This window comes from Perognathus longimembris, chromosome 8 (genome assembly GCF_023159225.1).
Source record: "Perognathus longimembris pacificus isolate PPM17 chromosome 8, ASM2315922v1, whole genome shotgun sequence".
NCBI lineage: Eukaryota > Metazoa > Chordata > Mammalia > Rodentia > Heteromyidae > Perognathus > Perognathus longimembris.
Genome location: NC_063168.1, coordinates 23,702,805 through 23,727,686, shown reverse-complemented (window position 1 = coordinate 23,727,686; position 24,882 = coordinate 23,702,805). Strand labels below are relative to the sequence as shown.

Here is a 24,882-nt window from a genome sequence, read left to right as displayed (position 1 = left end):
TTTCTTTCTTTTTTTTTTTTTTTTGGCCAGTCCTGGGCTTTGGACTCAGGGCCTGAGCGCTGTCCCTGACTTCTTTTTGCTCAAGGCTAGCACTCTGCCACTTGAGCCACAGCACCACTTTTGGCCATTTTCTGTATATGTGGTGCTGGGGAATCGAACCCAGGGCCTCATGTATATGAGGCAGGCACTCTTGCCACTAGGCCATATCCCCAGCCCTTGATCATTTTCTTTTGAAGGATTTTTGGCTGCATGTTAATGTTAAACTAGTTTTCATTTCTTATCCACTCTCAATATAGGGCCTTTTGCTCCCACATGTCCTCCCAATCACATTTCTTGATGTCTTATTTGTTGTGAAGAGAGCACAATGGTTTTTAAGACATCTGAGATTTGAAGTAGGCTGGCCCAAAGGTGAACTATCTACTGACTATGAATGCCACCCCATCCCCCCCAACCTGCACCGGTCTTAAAATCGAATACAAACTTTGCTACCTAAGTCTAGGTAGTCTGACTAGTGATATATCTCCATGTTCACCCGCAAGTCCATATAAACTACCCTTCCTAGGATTTATAATAGTTTATAATCACACAATTGTTTTTTGATGGTTTTATCATTGTCTGCAGATTACAAACTCTACAAGGGCAAAGAGTGATTTGTGTGTGTCCACCACTAGATCTACAAAGCCTAACCTGACACATACTAGACATTAAATAAGTATTTACTAGATTAATCAGTGGAAAAAAGTGACAGATTTTTTGTATGACTTCAAAGATGGGGATTACAACACATTATACGCTAGTCTACCGCTTTTCCTATGTAGTATAGTATTAGAGTCTTCTGAATACAAGGCCATATTCTATATCTTAAGAACCCTCCCTCTTCTTATTAAGTAATCATGTTAAGTAACATCATGTTTAGAGATTGCCTTTCCAGGAGACAACTTGATCACTTCCAGTTCCTTAATGACTAATCTTATAAACAGTAATGCCATCTGTGTAGCTTGTAGAGGTATTGTGCTTAGAGGATGGAACTCAGGCTCCCTGGGAAGGGCTATACAATATTACAACGGAAGGCGGAAAGCAGGTTGGATAAGTCTGGGGCCATTTGCTTTTAGGAATTACCAGACAGCCTGAGATAAACAACTGGCTCATTTACACTTTCAAGATCATTAATGTTGCTCCCAAGAATTCTGACATGATTCAACCCATAGCTTATTAGTAAAATAGGTTTTTTTTTTTTTTTTTTTTTTAACAAAAAGGCATACTCATTGTTCCTAGTTAAGTCCCAACTTGCATTTTAAATCATGGACTATATCCAGGGTTCATGGCTTCTACAAAACCCAACTTGAAAATAAAAATTGAGTATTATGAGCTGGGCTTTGGTGGTGGTTCACATATGTAATTCAAGCTATCAGGAGGCTGAGATCTGAGGATCATGGGTTAAAGCCAGCCTGAGCACATGAAGCTTTTATCTCTAATTTACAACTGAAAAGCCCAAAGTGTGGCTCAAGTGGTAGAGTGCTAGCCTTGAGCAGAAAAAGTTAAGGACTAGCACCCATGTCCTGAATTCAACCCTCAATACTGGCACACACATAGAGAAAAAAATTTTGAGTATTTATACACACATATTTTTGGGATTCAATGATTATATGTATACTAAAATGTTATGCCAAACAAAGGCTCTTATAGGCAAGAAACATAAGAAGTTATTAGATTTTAAATAATAATTCTTATGCTCAAAACAACTGAGCATTTTGAGCTTGAATAAATGGCATTCTTCTCTTGGTTAGTTTCGTGCCCAATGGGAGTCTGGTCTGAAGGAGTGCAGGACAAACAAGCTTCTGAAACTGAGGAAATTCTCTTTTTTCCTCTGAACTACTTTCTTCTCATGTTTTCAGAAGGGAAGCTCAGCTAGCTGCAAATTCCCATAATGTGGTTTATTTAGTAAGCTGAGCTGTTGACCTACTGCACCTAGTGAAGTGAGCAGCTCTCTCTAGGTGCTGGTTTTATCCAAAGTTTCTGCTGTTGCGATTGCAATGGGCCAGATTTCCTAGATAGGGGGGAGCAGCTGCAGAGCAGTGGGAAGAAGCTAAGGATGAACGAAACACACCCCTTCATCTTTGTAGCCTCTTTAATCTAGAGGAACTTGTATTCATTTGGGCTTTTTAATAAGCTCAATAGAAACAAGAATTTAGGAGAAGTGCCTGGCCTGAATGTCTGCAAAGTCTGAGTCTAATTAATGACTGCTAAGGCAAATGATTTTTTTTTTCAGATTTTTTTTCCCTCGGATCTGGCAACTACAATTGATTCTATTTATGTTTTGTATTCAGCCCTGGCAGAACTCAGAATGCCATCATTTATAGATGCAATCTTGGAAAAGAGGATAGAGGAAGGACTGAAGGGATTTTTACAAGAAACAGAGCCATAGAACTGCCCATTTATTGTGCAGTGTAGGTCTTCCATGGGTCACGAATGCTGTACAGTCCTCTGAGCTGCTTTATAATTAATAAACACGCAAAGAAAATCTGGAAATTCAACACATGGGGAAATCTCTGGGATTGCACAACTCAACATCTGTCCAAGAGGAATGGCATAGAACAGGGAAGAGATCCAAGAATCAAGCAAGAGGCATCAACAATGGATGCTACTGGAGTTTAGGGCAGGGAGAGCTTATGCTGGAGAACAGACCAGGAGAGGTTCTGTAGAGAAGACCAAGCAGCTTTTTGGGGTTGAGACAGAATCCACATGTGACCAAGGAGAAGAGGACTTCCCACAATCATAGGTGAGTCTGATTTAAGAGGATTGCGGTTCCTGAGATGTGCTTCCACTTCATTCCACAGAGAGAATTGGTTCAGTTAAAAGTCAGAGAGAATTGATTCAGTTAAAAGTCAGATATCTTCTGGGATTGTAGGATTATGATGTGAATTTTGATGAGAAGGAAACCCTTAGTATTTCTAAGTGTAGTCTTAGGAGAATTGGGGGAGGGAGGGAAGGCAAGCCTACAAGACAAACTTGGCCTTTTGTCCTAATTTTACTAAGGTCTGGGCTAGATTCGTGAGCCACATTTCTTTCTTTCTACTTTCCTTTGAGAAAAAAGGAGAAACCAACATAGGACCTGTTTTTCATAAATAACAAATTTATGTATACCACAGAATAGATCTATTTTTGTTTTGCTGATCTGACAGATTTCCTGATAACAACGATATGCTTGCCAACGCTTATAAGAAATTCTTGCAAACATGGTGTGTTTGCTCAACATTTGTTTATTGTTGACCAAACATGCAGAAAGCCCCATGTGTTGACTCACCCTCACATTCGTAGGAAGCCAAGCACAGGCTTAAGTAGTTACTGTAAAAAAATCTTCCTTGGTACAGATGACAACTTGTTGCCAGGAGCTGAGTTCTCTTTCTTGTAGAATGTGCTCCTGGTTCCACACATTGCCCTGAGCTGGACAGGAAGTGGGGACGGCTGGGAGAAAGAGGTGCCACAGTAACTGGGTCAAGTGTTGGGATTCAAAGTTGTCAGTCCATTTTAGTGTTATCTCAGCTCATCTTTCAAGTGTGTTCCAGTTTGCCTGCCCGCAGCTCTTAGGAAAAAGCAAAGATCCAGAAGCCTTTGTTGGACCTTTGTTTCATATTTTCACTTGAGGGCTTGTCCTAAGTTCACCAGCTGTGGTTAGTGGAAATTCCCCCAAGGAAGCCACAATCGCAGAAGGCAAAGGAATAGTTTCTTCCTTTACAATTTCATTGGCAGAAAGATTCATCTTCCAACCACCCAGATTTTTCTTCAAAATTTTATTGGTATTGTCTGCAAAAGCAAGTAGAATAGTATTGCGGTTCTCAGTGGTCCAGTTCTATGTAACTGTGGAAGGAAAGATGGTACTTTCTGCACGAACACTTTGCAGTCTTTGGAGTCTTTGTGCTAGAGGAATTTTGATTATATTTGGACTTTTTAATCCATTGAACAGAAATAATGGCTCAGGAGAAATGCCTTGCTCAAAGTGTGCTGTAACTGTGTGAATTGCATCATTTTACAATCTTGGTCTTCAGTTTCTTGAAGCTGCTTCCTGATCTCCTCATATTATTAAGTAGAGTTTATGACAATCCTTATTAGAGACAGACCTGGTTTGGACCAGTTGGTGAATTTCTCTGACTGCATAACATCTACTTGCAGAAGGGGTAACAGTACCTACACCAAAGAGTGTTTGTGAGGGCCTGGGAATGTGGCCTAGTGGTAGAGTGCTTACCTTGTATACATGAAGCCCTGGGTTCTATTCCTCAGCATCACATATATAGAAAAAGCCAGAAGTGGCTCTGTGGCTCCAGTGATAGAGTGCTAGCCTTGAGCCAAAAGATGCCAGGGACAGTGCTCAGGCCCTCAGTTCAAGCCCCAGGACTGGCAGAAAAAAAAAGTGTTTGTGAGGGCTGATGAGATGATTATGTAAAATGATTTGCAAAGTGCTAGCTCACGATAAGAATGCACTAAATGGTGGCTTTTATTTTTACTTTTTAAAGAAAACAGGTAGGAGAGATCATGAGCTGTGGATTTGTGGAACTGGGTATCCATGCTTTCTTTCCCCTTAGAGTTGTACTTTGGGGTAGGTTGTCAGGGTCTCAGTTTCTTCATGTGTAAATAGGGACAAGAATATTTACTTCAGACAAAACATCCAGAAGTGGTAGCTGGGCCTTGAAGAGCAAGGGTCAGATGTTCTCTAAATCACATGAAGTTCTGCTTTCTAGATTCAGAAAGGGAAATCCAAACAACCTCTTCCAGAATATCCACACTCTATATTTCACTTTGGAGTTTAAAAGAATTTTTTTGGGTCCATTTTCCAAGATCTTCTATTAGATATATTCAGAACGTCTTCAAATAGGCTGATCCTATGACCTTGGTTAGCTTGTGAGAATATGCCATTTAAAGTGTATTAATAGATTCACACTTTTTTTTTTTTTTTTTGCCAGTCCTGGGCTTTGGACTCAGGGCCTGAGCACTCTCCCTGGCTTCCTTTTGCTCAAGGCTAGCACTCTACCACTTGAGCCACAGCGCCGCTTCTGGCCATTTTCTATATATGTGGTGCTGGGGAATCAAACCCAGTGCTTCATGTATATGAGGCAAGCACTCTTGCCACTAGGCCATATTCTTTGGGTCTTACGTAGGCACAGCATGAAATTGTTTCTGAAGATTCATTACTCACTCATCTCAACAGTGACACTCAGATTTCCATACTGTGCACATGACTGATTTGGGTGATCATCCACTGTGAAACTTGAAGAATTTGCAAAATTCAAAATGACCATTTGTTCCATCTTTATGTAATCAACTTTCCTTTCTAACACAAGTACTATTTCTTTAGTTTCAATATTTATCTCATTATTTCTATCTTTGTTTTCGTATGACTAATGAAACTGAATAAATTTATATACCTGTAGTCAGCTTTATAAATATGTAAAATTTTCCCATTGGTTATTTATATACTCTTTCTATATTTCTATGAAAATATTATTGTCAATGTATAGCTCAGGAGTAGTAATGCCATTTTCCTAGCATGTGAGATGTCCTGAGTTCAATCATTGTGTTACATTCCAAAGCTAAAAAAGGACACTATTCTTATTGTTGGTTAGTCACAAATGTCTTGTGAATAAAGGCTATTTATACATTGCTCATCAAAAAAATAAAAGAATATTTACTTCAGGGTAATGTTATGGTTTTTAATGAATTACTATTAAACGGAATAAAGGGACAATGGCTGGTTTCAAGTAAATCTTCTGCAAACTACTATCTTCCTTCTGCCTTTTTCATGTCTTCCATAGAGGAGAGATTATAATGCAAAACAAGAGAACATTTTCACAAATAACACATTATATAGTCTGACATAAAAGCATTTGCTCCTTAAAGGAGAGAGGACTGAGGAATAGTGAAAAAATCAAAACACTCATTAGAATGAGGCAACAGAGAATCTGAGGACTGGAGTTCATCAGCGTGGATGACTGTTCCCTGGGCAATCAGCTCCTAATAATCCAGTGGTAATATTTCACTTGCTCAGGCACTCATAGCCATGCATTTGGAAAGGGCAGGATCTTTGGAGTCAGACCTGAGTTCATTCCCCACTAGATTGTTATGGGTGGCAGATTTGGCAGTTTATCCAATCTTCCCGAATCTCAGTTTCCTCATCTCTGAAGTGGGGACAATAAATGTCTCAGAGAGTCGTAGAGAGGGAGCTAGCAGAAAAGGCGATGGAGGAAGATGCTCAAAATAGTGACTTCTTCACACTGGTACAGAATGTTGCTAACAATTCTGAGTGCTTATTTATTCATTATCTAGCAGGGATATGAATAAGATGTTATAGTGTTTACATTTCTTGAGTCTTGATTGCCAGCATGATTGCTCTATTGTGAGACTTCCTGACTACCCTGTCCCTCTGTTCTTAGGTAAATACCATGACCCTCAAGTCTGCCTGCTGCTTCACCTTATCTTTGGTCATTGTTCACTAAGCAATGTGCTTTTGTTCTCCTACACATCATCTTAGAGGTCTGCTTTCTATCCAGCCTCTTCTGATGGATGGCTTCATTTTTCTACCCTGCAGATCAGATCAGGTCTTTGAAGTAGCCTGGGCTCTCTGGCAACTCCATTTACTCTTAATCTCAGGAATGTATTTCTTTCATATCACTTAGCATAATTTTAATTATCTGGATATATTTACTTCCCTATGTGTCTCTGCCACGAGTATAAGCTCTTTTGGGATAGAGCTTCTTCCTGCTTTACTGAGCAGAGACTACCATAAAGGTCACCATAAACATGAGTATTTGATGAATGAATAGTACTAGCTCCTTTATCATCTGAGGTTTAAAGATACAGTTTCTATAGGCAGAAAACTTTGTGAACTACTTGAGTTTATTAGAAGCTGTGCTACAATCCTATTTTGAATAACCAAGCACGGTTCTATTTAATTGTGAGAAATTATTCAGCCACAAAACAACATTTACAGGAATAAGCGGAAATAGATGCTTCAGATGAGAAGAAAATAAAGGCTTTCTTTTCAGTATCCAAAAGGGGAAATGAACCTACTTCTTAAAAATAAGTTAGCCAGTTTTTAGGCCATAATTATTTCTGTCTGACTTGAGAAAGATGAGCCCTGCTAGGTTTGTCTTGTTTCTCTGTCCAAGCAAACTAATTAACAACTGCCATAAACATGGGTTGTGGGTCCTAGGAGGATCAAAACCACTAGAGTAACTCCCAGATAAAAGTTCCTAAGAATGTTATCATTCAGCTAAAAGTCTGGAGACTGAAGTCTCAAATTTATTTGTTCCTTTTTTAGGATGCTGTTCTGTTAAAACTTCTAACACATCCTTGGAATTATTTCCATTTTGGAAGTAGGGGACGTTTTTACAAACATCCGGGCTCATGTTGCACTTGGGTAAGTTGCTCCGACTAAAATATTCAGAGACAACATTGGCTAACATAGATAAGACAGAAGTCATTTGTGTATCCTTAAGATAAGAATCGCCAAATTGAAGTAGGATTGTTTTTCATAATTCTGAAACTTTTTAATCACATCTACTCATCTTCTAAAAGAATACCTGAGTGCACTTATTTCTTTTTAAATGCTGATTTAAAATATTCAGATTCCTTGTACTTATTTCCAATTGACTGCCACAGAATCTTTTGGGAAGAAGCCCTAGGAATCAGTGTTACAGACATAATTCCCAGGTGATCTTTAGACATAGTCACAAAACCACAGGGCATGGGTGATGTTCACACTCATGTGTTTGATGTGGTAATAAAGGTGGGAAGTGGAAAAGAAAATCATTCCCATGTCTGGAAATTAGAGATATTAACCAATAATCCTTGTAATCTTCATATTAGTTCATTCCTTAAGTCTTATCATCAGCCCCTTTTAGAAAACAGGAAATATGTGTTCATAGCTCTAGTAGTGATAAGTGCTTGGGTTAGTATTTAAGTTCTAGGCAATCAGCTCTCATATGCATTCATTCTTACTCTATGATTTCCTAACAATCCTTGGGGGGAGTCTCAGGTCACGTGGAGGCACAGCCATGTTGGAAGGATTTATCTGAGAAAGCTGGCAGGTCTCGAGGCTCTGGTGAGCAACCCCTAGGTTAAGACCTCAATCTTAAAGAGGACAACGATCATCTAGCTTTGAACTTGCATCCTGTATATCCCATGTAGAGACTGTGAGCTTTATCTGCTGACAACAGCATACCTTCCTGGCCACAGCATCTGAAGATGGAGGCTGTGGTTTTGATGACATTGCATGTGCATCATACACACTGGCCTACTAGCTGAGGCTTTAAGGTCCAGAAACACTCAGTTTTCCAGCTAGACCAAGGTCCTTACCCATGGCTGGAAGGTACATAAGAAAGGCCTCAAAATCGAATATTCTATTAACCATCCAAGAAAAGGATTAGAGAAACCCATCTTCATGTGTGAAGGATAACTGGTGACTGAGAACACTCGAAGAACAGTGAAGCCACTATCTTTGGAGATGGGAGGTCTGAGGCAGTGGCTCTGACCTTGGCTGATGGTTATAACCTGGAGAAACTTCAAAAATTCCCAAAGCTTAGGTTGCACCTCGGACTAGAGACCCTTAGATATTAAAAAACAACAACAAAACTCTCCAGCTGATTTCAGTGAGCAACCTGGACTAAGGTGCTTCCAATGGTAAGAGATTTAGGTTTAGTCTGCTGATGTTTTGATGGCTGCTTGTGTTTGGTTATTGCTGAGAAAAGCAGAGGAAGGGTGCAGGGACGGGTCAGATGCAAACCATCAGCCACAGTTTATCCAATATGAGAAAGACTGCCTCAAGTCTGGCACACTGCCCTAGCAAGGTCCCTCTCAATTTTAAATTTTCCATTGTTGTGTCGAGTTAGCAGAAGGGGAAAAGAAACAGAAGTTGAAGATTGAAGAGGGTCGTGGAGCATGGTAGACACAAGATATATGAAAGAATGCTCTCTCAAGAAGAAAAACAGCAGCCTCCGAAAGTGGGACGAGGGGATCCATTGCAGACTGGAGCCTCAAAGGGACCTCAGAGGAAGTGCTCTACTCACTGAGTGGATGATGCCTTGCAGAGCCTGGAAACCGTCATTCACCGGAAACACGTGATCCTTACTGTCTGCAATCCGGGCCAGCTGAGAACAAGACAGACACAAAGCACACACAAAGTAAGGACGTGGCCACTGTGGAGTGCATAGGAATGCTACTGTGTGCGGGCCTCACTTTATTTTTTATGTGATTTTATTGTAAAGGTGATGTACGGAGGGGTTCCGGTTATATAAGTAGGGTAATGAGTACATTTCTTTTTGCACAGTATCACCTCCTCCCTCATTTCCTCCTGTTTTTTCCCTTCCTCTTTTCCCCTCTCCCCCACAAGTTGTAAAGTTCATTTCCAACACAGTGTCTAGTGAGTATCGCTGTTGCATTGGTTCACCTTTTGTCCCATTTCTATGATGACCCTTCCTTTCCCCAATTCAGATAAACTTAGATACAAGGCAAAGGATACCGAAATCAGAAACCATGATGACAGGGAATAAACCAGAGGAAAAAAAGAAACAAAGAAAAAAGAAATAACTGCAAATAGTAGGCTAAAAAGAAAAAAACCAAAAACTTCTGTTTTCATATCATGGAGTTAATTTTGATTAACATTATTTTATATTGTCATGTGTATGTAGCTCTTGGGCTATTGTGATCCTTGGCTATCCTAGGAGTATTCTAATGAGGGAAGCCATGGAGTCTATAGTTTTTTTTTTTTTCGGGAGTGGGGGGGCAGGTCTGGCTTACTTCACTTAGCATGATTTTTCCCCCAAGACTTTCCATTTCCTTATGAATGATTTTTTTCCCCAAGTCTTCCCATTTTCTTCCTTATGAGGGAAGCATAGAGTTCCATTGTGCATATATCTTACTTACTTAAAAAAAAAAAGAACATGAAGCCTTCCCTGGGTTTACAGGCCTCACTGCAGTGCCTTCATCACCAAGAGCTTTCCAGGGCCCTGTGGAGCAGGCCCCAGGGGAGACTCCAGCTTTTATATCGGTTATAACACTTTCCTCTTCAGGAGCAGAGGTAAGATGTCCAGTTGGATGATATATCGATAGCTTGATACATTTATGGATTCAGGGATAGGCCATTGGCTTATGTTTCTCCCAGTCACCCAAATTCCTGCTGGTGACTTTATTCAAATCACCCAGACTCGGGCTTCCTTTAGGGCAACTTTCAAAACAAAGTCAGGCTTTGTTGTTGGGCCTCCAACCTTTCACCTAAACTGCTGGGGAAGGAATAGGGCCTAGCTATTGCTTCCAGTGCTCTGGCTTTATAGAGCAGAGCATCATCGAGGGAAAAGAGATTTAGATCTGTGAGCTTTTCCACCCCGCAAATGTCTGTGTAGCTCTGGGATTGCACCAGTCACAGGCTGTGCTGGTTTGTATGGTCTGTGCTGGTGTGTAGCTATGGTTTTACACACAATGTAACATATCCTTACTATGACATGAAGAAAACTCCATATGCTCAAACAAAAAAGTTATTCATACTCCTTCCATATCTGTCTTTCTATGTCTAGCTTGATTAATAATTTAATATATAGAGAGACTTCCATGCTTCTTCATACATACTTATTGTGAAAGTGAGCATATACTATTATCTGTGTTTAGTAATCTTGTTCATTTAACAATGCACCATAAATGTTTTCATGTGTCATTATAGTGAAAACAAATTATGAACTACCCCAAGAAGCCATTATTTAGGTTTTTACATTGGTAGGTTTTCACAATTTACTTGCACATATAAGTACAAGTACATGTAAGTAACTTTTTTGGCTCATCGGGTCAATTCTTTCCATATTTTTGTAGTGAAAAATGTATTATATTTTTAATGAGTAAAAAGGACTATTTGTCATTTGAATAAGAAAATCATACTTGTCAAATTATTTTCTCTTAAGAAAAAATTATTCCAAGTTAACTCATATCTAGACTTTTGTTTTTTTGTTACATGCCAGTCCTGGGGCCTGAACTCAAGGCCTGGGCACTGTCTCTGAGCATTTTTGCTCAAGGTTAGTAATGCTTTACTATTTGAGCCACAGCTCCACTTCTGGCTTTTAAATTTTTTTTCCTTGTAGTTAATTGGATAAAAGGGCTTTACAGACTTTCCTGCTGGGGCTAGCTTCAAACTGTGATCCTTAGATCTCAGCCTCCTGAAAGCTAGGATTACAGGTGTGAGTCATCAGTGCCCAGCTGGCATATCTGCTTTTGATACTTGGTTAACTCACTGTTCAACTAAGAAACATACCACCTGGATAGTCTGTGTTAAAGACACCAGGTACTTCCCCAAATGACTTTATATCCTTTACACATCCAATAATCCCCCCTGCTGAGTACTTCTGCAAAAATAACATACCTAAGTTTTCTCCTGTGGGGGCACCCTGAACTAGGTCACATATTCTCTATTATTCATGAGCTCAGTATATTCTTAAGCTAAAAGAAATGCACGAGCATACCTGTGTTTCATTGAAATCTTTCACTCCAACACAGTAAACAATTGCACCAAGATCTCGGGATCTGTTAGCCTGGGTCAAGCAAACAAAGGGCATTAGAAAGAGATGCCATGACAAAGGTGTTCCTGTTGGATTTGCCAAATAGCAACACCAGTCATTTGTTGAGCGTCTACAATGTGCCAGGTATCATACTGGAGAAAGCAAGCCCTGTCCCCCAGGAGCTCCCACACTAGTGAGCCTTGCAATCTAACACCATGCGAGGTGGAGCACAGCAGAACAGGTACTCCAACAGGTAGTGCTGAAGGAGACCCCGGTGAGGAGTACTGAGCAAAGTACTGACTTTGAAAAGAGGAGGAGGAAAGGGAACCATTGGGTTACAGTAAGTCACACCAACGGTTCTGGGGAAACATTTACCTTTTCCATTGCTCTACTGGGTTTTTATTGACATACTTTTTGTTGTTTGTAATGACAGCATGATGTTGTTTGTAATGGCAGCACAAAACAGTGTGGCCTTAGGAACCAGCTGTACCCAAATTGGATGCTTGGTTTTACTTTGTAAAGTGTTCTGAGGATTAAATGAGAAACTATATGCAGAGCTTCTCACAAAAAGCCTAGAACATTGCAGCTGTTCACAGATGCCAGCATCCTTTAGGAATAAAGCCTGTGCAATGCATGTAGGATACATTCGAACAGGTGAGCCATGATTTTTTGTGTAAGTGATCACTGACAGCACCTAGGATTGGGCTTGATTTTAATATTTTATTAATGGCTTTCTAGCTTCTCCTGTGTTTCAGAATAAAAAACAAAAATTGGGCAACCTTGGCACATACTGTAGATGCTCAATAAATAACTGATACTCTGCATACAGTAAATGCTCAGTATGTGCTTGTGGATTTGAACTGTGTTATTCTTCTTTCCTCTTCAGCACACAAACCCTTTGGCTTCTGACACTGAATTATGAAAGGGACAGACCCACGCCTTTTCCTGCTCGATGTTGGAAATATCCTCCACTGCTTTCAAGAGAAAAGAATATTTTACGTTTGGTCTAGCCTCAACTTTATCAGCAAGAACTCTGTGATTTCTCTCTGCTAGTTGGGCTTTCTATAGAATTAACAAGAACCATTTCTTTATGAGATTTATCTTTCTTCTTTTTTTTCAGAAAGCTTGCTTTATTGGCATTGGCATTCTGAATATATTTTTCGAGTCTGTATGTGCCATACCTAGCATTCCTTTCTACTAACCCCTATTTTAAGCTGCTGACACAAATCATTTGTTTTATTTCCATTTCTTTCCTTATTAGGGTTTTCACTTGACTTGACCGTTATATAGTGCCCAAATAAGCTATTTTGTGTTCCCATCCCAGGGTTTCAATTTTAGAATACAGACATGCATGATTTCCCAAATGCTCAGGGATGTATGTCACGCTAACTTTCGTGTTCCACTTGTTGAGTCATCCTCTGTGCTAAAATCAGCGAAAGCGAGATGTTTGTTTATGATTAAGATCCTCACCTATGTCTTTAGTGTTTACCCAGGATATACAAACTCTGAATGAATGAATGAATATATACTTTATACATCTATAGAGGGCTGAATACTAGTCATGAGCTTGAGGAAAGCCTAATGCTTTGACTAACTTCTCTCAGCATCCAGACTTTCCATCTTTTACAGCCTGCTTCCTTCCTGTGTTCCTAGCTTGGTCAAACGGACTTGTATCAATCATGAGGCTGAAAACCTCCTTGTGATTAACTTGTTTCCTTAGGCCTTAGTGCATATATAATTCAACTCAGACATTCAGTGGGAAGATCTTCGAAGTAGAAATACAACTTTACTATTCTTGAGTAAATGTCTTTTTCTAAGTCTCATTTAATAAACTGAAAGTTTCGTTTGAGAATTAGTTAGCTTGCTTTTGAGGAAAAATATATGTCACTATGATTGTAATTTTTGGGACTGTTTGGGAGGATAAAGTGGAGAGGGGAGAGAATGATAGAGGGTGAAAATATACTGCATCAAAGTATGAAGATGGCATAAAAAACTAACTGAAAGTTGTTGAATAATGGGGAAGAGGCAAGGGGAGAAAGAAAAGCAATCGAGGAGGTTAATCTGCTTAAGGTATAATCCATGCATAAGAAGAAAAATATAGGCGAGATTGCTATTAACTCCTCTAACAAATAGTGCTCTACTTCATTTCTTAGAGCAAGAATCTCAGTCAACAGTTATTACATTCTGGTAACTTTTAAATCTTTCAAATGATTCTTCTTCCTTCTCTTGCTTTACTAGAAAAAAAGCAGGGGAAAATTTGGAGGAAAAAAATGGTACCAGTGATTATTTTTTGTTGAAAAGTGGCATATGGCATTTGAAAAGTGCGGATATAATGCCTTTAATAAAGGTATAGTTGATATTTTTATCCTTTACAGCATAGAGTGATATGCAAAAACTTCAGGCTCAATTAAAAACATCAACTATGTATAAGACACAAAAAATCATGCTCAAGCTGAGTTATGATTATTTTTATATGTGAAACACTATTTCATTCAGGGGTTTTGTGGAGACTATTTATTATTTTGCCTGAGTGCAGAAGAGGCTGGGCTACTTCAGAGAGCCATCCTGTTTCCATGCTTTTGCTTTCTGTGTAGGTGGGGAGGAGAGAGTTCTGGAGATCAAAACCACGACCCCACACAGGCTAAGCATACATTCTACCATGGAACCACCCCCCTAGTCCCCAGAGATTGTTTAGGTACAAGCTACACTTCCACTTACCTCCCTCTCTGAGTAGAAAAAGAGATCTTCATGGAGTTCACCATCAGTTAAAGCAATGATGACACTGGCTGTCCGGTACCCTGCCCAAGGCAACAAAGAAACGTTCAGTTGTACTGCTCCTTCCAGAAACCATCTCAGCCCTGGGATTTTCTCTTTGAAGCTCAACCTCCTGAAGTCAATAGTGTGAAAATACCCATTTTTTTTCTTTGGGTCCTGGAGCAACTCCAGCATGAAGAATATTTCTTAGAGACACTCGGGGGAAATTGGTTTTGCTTCTGGATTTCTCAGCCTCATCTCAACAAATGCCCATACTTGGTGGAATGGACACCAAACCAATAGCTGGGTGTGATCCTTTTCTATTAGCAGTCGTCTCAACGGCCACCCAGGCCACTTGAGCTTTATTGGCCCTTTTGTCATCCCTTGTTTGAGTACATGTATCACTTCCTGACAGTTGGAAAAAGGCAATAGTTACCATGATTTACAAGCTAACTGGAAGTATTATAGCTGCTGGAAAAATTTCCTAGAATTCTCTCAGCAATATTTAGACTTGTAGTCTAAATTATTAAATTGTCACTTCTAGCAATAATGCTCATAATTGATTTATATTAGCAAGCTTTGATAGCGGCACTAGAACTATTCTACTTATTATAGTTTAAATCAAATAAGAAACGTAGGCTTCTTACAATCTGAGGAGGAAAGTATTCACTATAAGAGTGACCCCCTCCCTCTCTCATATACACACATCCACCAGAGTTTGAATTTAGGGCCTCACACTTTGCTAGTCAGGTGCTCTACCACTTGAGCTACGTTTCTTAGCTCCTGCCTGTTTTTCCTTTTCCTTTTTCCAGGTAGGGTCTTGAGGTTTTGCCAGGACCCACCTCAGACCATGATCCTCCTAACCTAAAGCCTCCTGAGTAGCTGGGATCACAGGTTTGTACCAGTACACCTAGCTTATTGATTGAGATGGGAGTCTCATAACGTTTTGTGTGGACTGGCCTTGAACCTCAATCTTTCCAATCTCTGCCTCCCAAATAGCTGTGGGTATAGATATGAGCCATCATGCTCACACGCTCAGCTTAGTGAATCTCTTTTAAGAGATCTGTCTGAGAGGTTTATGGGAAAGACAGTATGCAATAATAGAGCTAAAATAATAACGATATTTATTAGTGTTATTTCTAGGTATCTTGCTAAGTATGTCTTGCACTTAAATGAAGCAAAGCTTAAACCAACCTTGAATCTTAATCTTGTTTTTTTTTTTTTTTTCCTAGTACTGGAATCAAATCATGGTTGTGAGCTCACAAGATAGGTGCACTACCATCTCCGTTTTTCTTTGGTTACTTTAAAGGTAGAGTAGGATTTTATGCCTTAGCTAGCCTGGGAAGTGATCCTGCAACTTTTGCTTCTTTATGTCTTGTCATTGCACCTAGCCGTTGTGCTTTGCCTGTAGCTAGGATGACAGGTGCATACCACCTTGCTCAACCATTGGTTGAGATCAAGTGTTATGAACTTTTATGCCTAGACTGGTCTTGAACTTTGATCCTCCAATCACTTCCTCCCAAGTAAGTAGGATTTCAGGCTTGAGCTATTTCATCAGGATCCAGATTTCATCTGGATACCCAGTCATACTTGTTAGGACATCTCTCCTATTTTAAATTACAAACAAAATAATACTTTAATGAATAACTGTGCACATATGAATTCTCACAGGGTAGGCTACCTCCTGGGTTTAAAAATAATATATTCTCTCTTTTTCATTTCTCCATTTCACTATTAGTTGATCATTCATTAACTTCAGGCTAATCCAGGATATAATAAAGAGGTTTGGATCTCAGAGAAGGCCAAGATAATGAGATTTGAAGCAAAAATTCAAGACTTTGCTATCGTATCCAAGTATTTACTAGTTAATGAATTCAAAATGTAAAATTATTCATGGGAATTGGAGACTGTAGCCACAATGGATTCTTAATTACTTTTACATAACTTTTCTTGGAATTAGTAGCATGGTGGATTTTGACCTGCTATTTGCCATCTTTCTATGCATTCTTGGGCTATGTGTACCAAAGGTTTATAGATAATATCATGCATGAATTTTGAAAAGGAAGGTACTGCTTTCTCAGAAGCAAATAGAAAAATGTTAGCTATTTCATAATGGTACTTTACGCAGCAGTCTTACCTTGGCTATTTTCATAATAAATCTGCTCACTGGCCTGAAAAACACACGAACAAATGATTAGACATACAACTTCTGTTTATCACTGCAAATAGAATGTTGGGCATTGGATTCTGATGCTCCTAGGTTGCCACACTCAGTTTCCGTCTTATGCAATCCACCCAGGCTTCACTCAAATATCAGTGGATGGCCTTCACATAAGATTACGTGCACACTTAAGTACTATCGCCATGAACATGTTCAATGTCTGGTTGAACTCACTGAAATTCTGTCTTGCCTATGAAGCTGCCATCCCAAAGATCACGCTGGGAATTGAGGGGCTTGTGTGCAGCAAGATGTGTGAGTCACTAGATCACAAGTACTTTGTTGGTATCAGGAGGGGAAAGAAATCTGCTTCCTTGGTGCTTTTGGATGTAGTTGTCATTGTCCAAGCTCACGAGGAGGAGGGGTGTAATTGTGCTTTCTGGTCATTGGGTGTGTTCAGCCCCCTTAATGCATGTGCCACTATCCCTATGTGGACATTCCAATACCACACTTGACACTTAAGAGTTTGAAACTGTCTTGAAATTACCCTTTCAAATCCTTCATGCATGTATGTGTCTCCTCCTGGCAGAACTTTCTGGAGTTCTTCAAGGCCTTGACGGATTTGTTCCCTGAAATCCAAAAATACCCTGTTAGTCTTGTTGAATATTTTTCTTCCTGTGGTTGTTGACAGTTATATGTACTGGTCTTTTTTTCTCCTTCCTTCCTTCCTTCCTTCCTTCCTTCCTTCCTTCCTTCCTTCCTTCCTTCCTTCCTTCCTTCTTTCCTTCCTTCCTTCCTTCCTTCCTTCCTTCCTTCCTTCCTTCCTTCCTTCCTTCTCAAAGCTGGTGTTCTACAACATGAGCCACCACTCGAATTCCTAGTTTTTTTCTACTTAATTGGGGATAAGAGTTTCACAGACATTCCTGCCTAGACTGCCTTTAAACCACGACCCTCAGATCTCAGCCTCTGTGTAGCTAGGATTACAGATGTCATTAGCCATCAGAGCCCAGTGGTACTGGTCTTACTTATTGGCACGCTGCTCTATTGTCCCAAGAGTCCCCTAAAAACTGTAGGAGGGAAAGTCTTTGTACAATTTTATCCATCCAGCCACAGGTAGGATGAGTGACTTTGCAAGGACTGATTCCTGCAAGAATCTCTATTTGCTTGTGAAGATCTTCCTTTTCTGTAAGGGTTACAATGTTTTCCTTCCAAGTCCACAATGAATCTTAAAATGGATCTGCTCCTGAGGGGACACATAGCAAATGTAGGCAAAGATGTAAAGGGCTCCCATAAGCCAGGAAGAATAGAGAAGTAGCAGCCAGAGGCCACTGCAAGGACGTGGGAGGGAAGCTGGGATGCTCGGAGCGAGCTGTGCCTGCCATGCTCATGGATGTGCCAAAGGAAACCATGCAGTTGGGTTTTCAAGTAAGAATCCAGGGAATCTATGCTTTCCAGGACAAACTAGAATGTTTGCAGTGGCTGATGCCTGTGTTTTCTCACTCTGGTTGCTGAAGGTGACTGTGGGGATAGGAAGAGGAAGTAAACAACACTTGGGAAAGAGCAAATGGTGGCTGAGACACACCAACAGTGTGGGTGCCAAATGAAATCCTTGTGGACCATTTTCTCTAGTGTGTAAGATGTCCACACTCTTGTTTCTGGCTTTTAAACAGTTCCATACTGGGCTGTGAATGTGTAACTTCTGAGACACATAATCTGATAAGACGGTTTTGAACCATAGGCTTATAAGAGGGGTTGACGTTGTCTTCCTCCCACTGGCATCCTTCTAGTGGCAGAGGGCAGAGAGACACTATTGATATTAGGAAAGAAAAATCCTTCTGAGCCACGAAAGAACCTCACCATCTACAAAGCACTGTTCAGAGATTTCTGATTTCCTCTCGTGAAAACCTTTCCCTACTGGTATTGTAGTTGTCATAATACCATTGAGAAATTCCAGGCTTGAAGAGCTTAAGTAGGAGAGCAAAGACTTGCTGTCAAATCTGACTCATGCCAGGCTTTCTACTCTGCAAAGCAGCCTCTGGCCTGGAGCAGGGCTGGGGAGTGGGAAACTCTCAGTAACATCTACATCACCAAGAGCAGTGGCCATGGCTAACACTGCTGGTCCTGTGTGCCAGGCTCAGCTGTTGTGGTTTTTGTTGTTGTTGTTGTTTCTGATGCTTGAACTCTGGGCCTGAGCAATGTCCCTAAGCTCCTTGTGCTCAGGCTAGTGCTTTACCACTTGAGCTATAGCATCACTTTCATCTTTTTCTGTGATTAATTGGAGAGGTCTCACGGACTTTCCTGCCTTTGCTGGCTTTGCGCTGTGATTCTCAGATCTCAGCCTTCTGAGTAATTAGGATTATAGTTATGAGCCACTGGCATCCAGATACTGGGAAGTTTTAAAGGCAAACTGAGAAGGTCTTAGCCCAGGCGTGTTCCCTAGGCTGCAGATGCTTCCCAGATGTGATATTTGAAACCACATCACTCATTTGGGAAAGGCATTGGCTAATCTCATTAGTGCTCAGATATCAGACCTTATGCCCAAATACAAACTGGAAATGATCCTTGATCCCTTACCTTGACTTTCCTCTATCCTTCATTTACCATCATTCTCCTACATTCACCATCAGAAAACTGTGTTGTATCTACTCCAGAGAAGTCTAGAAATGGCTCAGTCCCTTCTGCTTGTACCATGGTCTAAGCTGCCATCATCCCCCGCTTAGACACCAAGGCCAATCACTTGTCCTGTTGGCCGCTCTTCTGTTCACTCTCCACTCCACATAAGTGGCTGCCAATAGTCTTGTTTGACAATAAACAATAAATCCAGTGAGGCTGCTGAGGGGAAAGGGTAAAAGGAACCTCCGTACATTATTAGTGTGAATGTAAATTAGTTCAGTCACTATGGAAATCAGTATGGACAGTCCTCAAAATATTCAAACTATTGTATTCTAGTATTCTACCATTCCCAGGTATATACTGAAAAGAATGCAAGTCACCACACAAAGAGATACCTACCCACTTGTGTTTACTATAGGACTGTTTACAACAGCGAAGTTATGGAATCAGCCTGGGATAATTTAAATCACACACACACACACACACACACACACACACACACACACACACACACACACACACACTGGAGTTTTCTTTAGCCATAAAGGAAAAACAATATGTCATTTGCAGAAAAATAGATGGAATTGAGTTGTTCTTATTAAGTGAAGTAAGATGGCGTCAGAAAGACAAACAATGCATGTTTTTCTCTCATGCATGGAATTCAGAGGGGAAAAAAAGAGGGATTCTTGGTGACATGAAAGGGGATGGGTGGAGCTGTAAGAAAGAGTAACAGAATGGAATCTAAGTATGTTATATATATGAAACCATCACAATGAAACTCATTACTTTCTAAATTAATATGCATGAATAAAATAATAAATTTGATCTTACTTTCTGGTTAGGGACTAGAGAAGTATGGGAAATTTAAGCCTAAAAAAAAAGGCTTAAAAATAGGCATGTGGGGGTGTGAAAAAGGTTCCTGAGCTGCACATTACTTTTGCTCTGCCAAATAAAGTCTGGGAACTAGGGTAGTTTTCCTTTTCTTTACAAGTATTTTCTTGAGCTTTTTTTTGTACCAGAAAAAGCAAAAGCTCTTTGGAACATGTCCTTATCCTTGATGCTTTGTGTCTAGCAAGCTGTGAACTCATTGGTGCTGGCAGTAATGGCAACTTCCCTGTTCTACCAGTTTCTCAAGAGATCATATATCTTGTGACCTCACCCACTACCCTGCGACTTGTAGGCACCTACAACACCCAAACAAGCAGAGAGCAGATGGATTCGTGGGAATCATGAACCTGTTGTAGTTCTGGTCCACCAGAATTATTAGTACTCTATACTATCTTAGAAACTGAAGAAAATTGGGAGAGAGATGTTTGAAAGGATAAGAACCTCTCTGGGAACTCATTATCAAGTGCAATGCTATCTTCCTGGGAAATGACAGCGGCTGGGAATCCTACACAAGAGGCTGCTATTCAAAGGTTCTGTTTTCCTTGGTGGTTTCTCATGTCTGCCAGTGTTCTTATTTGGAAGTTAAATATTTTCAGATCACATGTCTTGTGTTGTTTTCGCAACTGCTCAACACTTAATGATGGGCACTGAGTATGTATGTGATTGCTGAGTCAATGATTCCAACTTGAGCGTACCATTTTGTCAGTGCCACTATATTCTGAACCGATACCAAGCCCCCAGCACCTCACAGATTTATAGGAGCAATAGGCAGAAACATTATCTAGCTTCCTGTGTGATTTTTCTTTTTCATTTCTTTATTGTTAAAGTGATGTACAGAGGAGTTACAGTTTCATACGTAAGGCAGTGAGTACATTTCTTATCCAACTTGTTACCTCCTCCCTCATTTTCCTTTGACCCATGGATTGTCTTTGACACGTGGATTTTCTTATATAGCTCTAGTTTTTATCTTGATCTCTACTGTTTCTGGTATTAATATAATCATCCCAATAGTTTTTTCATTTGAAGATGTTCTTCTTAAAAATTTTAACCGACACACAAAAAGTTGTATATATTGATGGAGTACAATGTAATATTCACCCCATCTATCACGCAACGTTTAAAGCGGACTAAACATATTTACCTGCTCTACTGTTTATCAATTCTTTGTTGTGAAAACTTTCAAAAATCCTTTATTACAAGGATTCTGAAAATTAATGTCTGTAATCCTAACTACTCAGAATGCTGACTTACTGAGACCTGAGGGCCTCAGTTCAAAATCATCTCAGACACAAACATGAAAGATTCTCTCTATGTCTAATTAACCATCAAAAAGCCTGAAGTGGAGGTGTGGCTCAAGTGGTAGAGCACCAGCCTTGAGGTAAAAAAAAAAAAAAGAAAATGTAAGGCATTGAATTCAAGTTCCAGTACACACACACACACACACACACACACACACACACACACATACACACACTTCACACATTTTTCTTATTGGCTTTACAAATGTTAGGTACACAGACATTGTTTGTATTCTCCCTACTGGGTGATAGAACCATAGAGTTTCTTGCTCCAATCTAAATGTAACTCAGTACTCACTGACCAGGCTCTCTTTCCCCCACAACCCCAGCCTAGGTTACCTCCATTCTCCTCTAAATTTCTATGACATCAATTTTGTAAATTCCACAGGAGTGAAGTCATATGGACTCATATCTTATTATTTTTCTCTTTTATTGGCTAGTGCTTGTACTGTGTACCATTTTCTCAGTCCTCTCACTCTAACCTATTTATATTTACGTGTGAATCTTGTAAACCATACATATATAATTGTTTATAAGAGGTCATACTTCCCAGTATTCCAATCCTGTAGAGTTCTCTCCCACATTGTCTCTGCACTAACTTGCTTCATCAGTACACAAGACAAAAAGCCAAACTCTATTAGCACTTGTTAGTGAGGGTTGCCATGTTGGAATGTTGCGCTACCAAGGAGGAAAATTGGTTTTCTAGACTCTTCCAGAGTGAAGGATGGTGTGTGTGTGTGTGTGTGTGTGTGTGTGTGTGTGTGTGAGAGAGAGAGAGAGAGAGAGAGAGAGAGAGAGAGAGAAGAGAGAAAGAGAGACACTCAGCTGTTCCAGATGTGTTATTTTCTCTAGCTGAGCCCAATCCTTCCATCTGGTTCTATAGAGAGATGTGGCTGCAAAATAAGTCCATGAAAACCAGCATATTATTTAAAATTATTAATAGATGAGGTAATTTTTTTGGTTGTTAAACTTTTATTTGTACACCACCACATATACCTCTCTTTTAGAGATCCTGTCCATGATGGTATTCTTTTTAAAATTTCTTAAATTACCATTAAGTTGTTATCCAAAGGAGTTGTCATTACACAAAGCAATTTTTGGATACAGTGCGCCTTCACCATGTCACCCCTTTCAACATTCTTACCCATCTCTCCCAATCTAATCTTCACTCATTTTTCTAAATTTTGTAGGATATACTCTGAATTTTTAGTGCACTTACCACCACCCCCTTCTTCTCTTCATTCGTCCACCTCTATCCCCTTGACCCCACCCCATCCCTTTCAAGTAAAGATGGGGTAATTTTTTTTTTTTTTTGCCAGTCCTGGGGCTTGGACTCAGGGCCTGAGCACTGTCCCTGGCTTCTTTTTGCTCAAGGCTAGCACTCTACCACTTGAGTCACAGCGCCACTTCCGGCTTTTTCTATATCTGTGGTACTGAGGAATCAAACCCAGGGCTTCATGTATATGAGGTGAGCACTTTACCACTAGGCCATATTCCCAGCTCAATGGAGTAATTTTTAATTAGAGCAATACTTTAGTGATACTTGACTCTTGTGCTTTATGTAATGTGGCATTCTGTGTGTGTGTGTATGTGTGTGTGTGTGTGTGTGTGTGTGTGTGTGTGTGTGTGTGTGTGTGTGTGTGTATCTCCTGTGGTTTGAACTCTGGGCCTCACATTCTCATTTGGCTTTCTTGCACACAGCTGGCACTCTACAATTTGAGCCACTTCGAGTGTGTTATTATTTTTCTGGTTACTTAGGGATAAATTCTCATAGATTTTTCTGCATGGGCTGGCTTTGAACCTCAATACTTCAGGTCTCTGCCTATTGAATCCTAGCTAGGATTGCAGGCATGAACCATTATAATTTGTACCAAAATTTAAATATATTTTATGTATGCATTCATAATAAAATAAAAAATACAGTAGAACCCCCTTATCTTCTGGTGATATACTCTTGAAACCTCAGGCAGATCTAAACCCTATGTAGACAGTATTTTTCCGCTATATATACAGATGTCATCTACTCATCTATATTTTCACTTCAATCTTAATCTGCACAACCACCCTTTACTTGCAGGAAATGGTGTGGTGTCACTTACTGAAAGGGGCTCTTGTTGAAATCTTCATATATAATGGTTTGTGGGACAACTCACTGTCTCCTGGGAATATATTTTCCATTCATGTCTTGCACCCACAAGTTTCATGCCATTTTTATCTTAATCACTTATGTACTGTGGCCATAACTTTTGCAGTGTGACTTATGATTGTAAAACTAGCATGAATTTCTTTTTCCTTCTTCACAATTTCACCAAAAGTTTTGTTCTTGTTTTAGGTCTTGGCAACTTCATCATATTGTGGCATGACTAATAGTCAGAACCATTATTCTTGTGCTTTAGGGTCATTATTCAGTAAAAAGAATTCCTTTAACAAAAGCATAATCCCTGTCTGATAATTGAGATGGCTGCTAAGTAACTAATGGGTAGGTAGCATCTGTTGGGGGGAAACACTGGAGAGAAGATAATTCACTCCCTGGGCTGGACAGAGAGGGACTCCTGAGGATCTCATCACACTTCCCAGAGAATCACACAATCTAAAATGTGTGAATTATTTCTGATTTTCCGTGCAATATTTTGAGGTCACAGTGGGCTATGGTAACGGAAACCATGGGAAAGTGTATCTATCCCTAAGAAACTAAAGTGCCGATAGGGTGGGGACTATGGAACTACTCTCTCCAGTGATGACATTTCTCATTTAATAATCTTTGTTTATGAAAAAATATCCACCATTTCTGGTATTCTTCTTCCTTCTTCTTTACACCTACTTTTAGCCTGATGGATTCCTTTAGAATGTATGTATGTATTCATTTATTTATTTATTTTTGTAGTATGGATTGCTGGCAGTAATTCCTTTAGTAATGCATGAACAAAGTTCTGAAAATATTTTGTCTTCAATTTTAAGGCTATGTTAGAGCTGAGTGTAGAATTTTAAGTTGACTTTTCCCCTTTCATCTCTTTAAGGATACCGGTTCTTGGTCTTCTGGATTAGATGCACTTTTTGATAGTGAAAAAGTTGTTATTTTCAACATTTTCCCTTTGTTTGTGTCTCCCTCCTCCTTCTGCTTTTAAATTTTTATCAGTATTTTGACTAGTATGTATGTACTTAGACAGTGTTTTCTTTATATTTTCTTGCATAGGGGTCTTTGAGCTTTTCTCTCTTTCAGTTTGGATAGTTTCTTTTTGCTTGTTTTTAAATTCATGAATCCCCGCTCTGCAGCATCCAGTCTGTTTTTGAACCCATCTAATGTTTTTTATTCAAATGTTTTATTTTTTATTTTCTAGATTTCAGTGAATTCTTTGAGTTTTTCTTTCCCAATGCCATATGTCTTCCCCTATTTTCTTCACCTTTTCCTATACATTCTTTAACATATTTACAATAATCTCTTTCAGGTCCCTGTCTGCCAGTTCCCAAAACTGAGCCATCTTTGGTTTGCTGCTACTACTGTGCTTTTCCTTATGTTTGGTCACGTCTTCTTGTTCTTCTCATGTCTCATAATGTTTTGACTGTTGTTTGTTTGTTTTTTTGTCAGTCATGGGGCTTGAACTTAGGGCCTGGGCTCTGTCCCTGAGCTCTTTTGCTCAAG

At 39.7% G+C, this 24,882-nt stretch overlaps 1 protein-coding gene across 1 annotated transcript in view; it reads right to left on the bottom strand.

The window, feature by feature from the left end:
• Antxr1 (ANTXR cell adhesion molecule 1) overlaps positions 1-24,882 on the bottom strand; it is a 210,261-nt gene that overhangs the window by 139,781 nt on the left and 45,598 nt on the right. The window contains exons 4-8 of the mRNA XM_048352655.1: positions 16,991-17,072; positions 16,423-16,456; positions 14,250-14,329; positions 11,496-11,564; positions 9,060-9,140 (exon numbers count right to left, since the gene is read on the bottom strand). Of these exons, the coding sequence (XP_048208612.1) occupies positions 9,060-9,140; positions 11,496-11,564; positions 14,250-14,329; positions 16,423-16,456; positions 16,991-17,072 (346 nt within the window). The remainder of the gene's footprint in view (positions 1-9,059; positions 9,141-11,495; positions 11,565-14,249; positions 14,330-16,422; positions 16,457-16,990; positions 17,073-24,882) is intronic.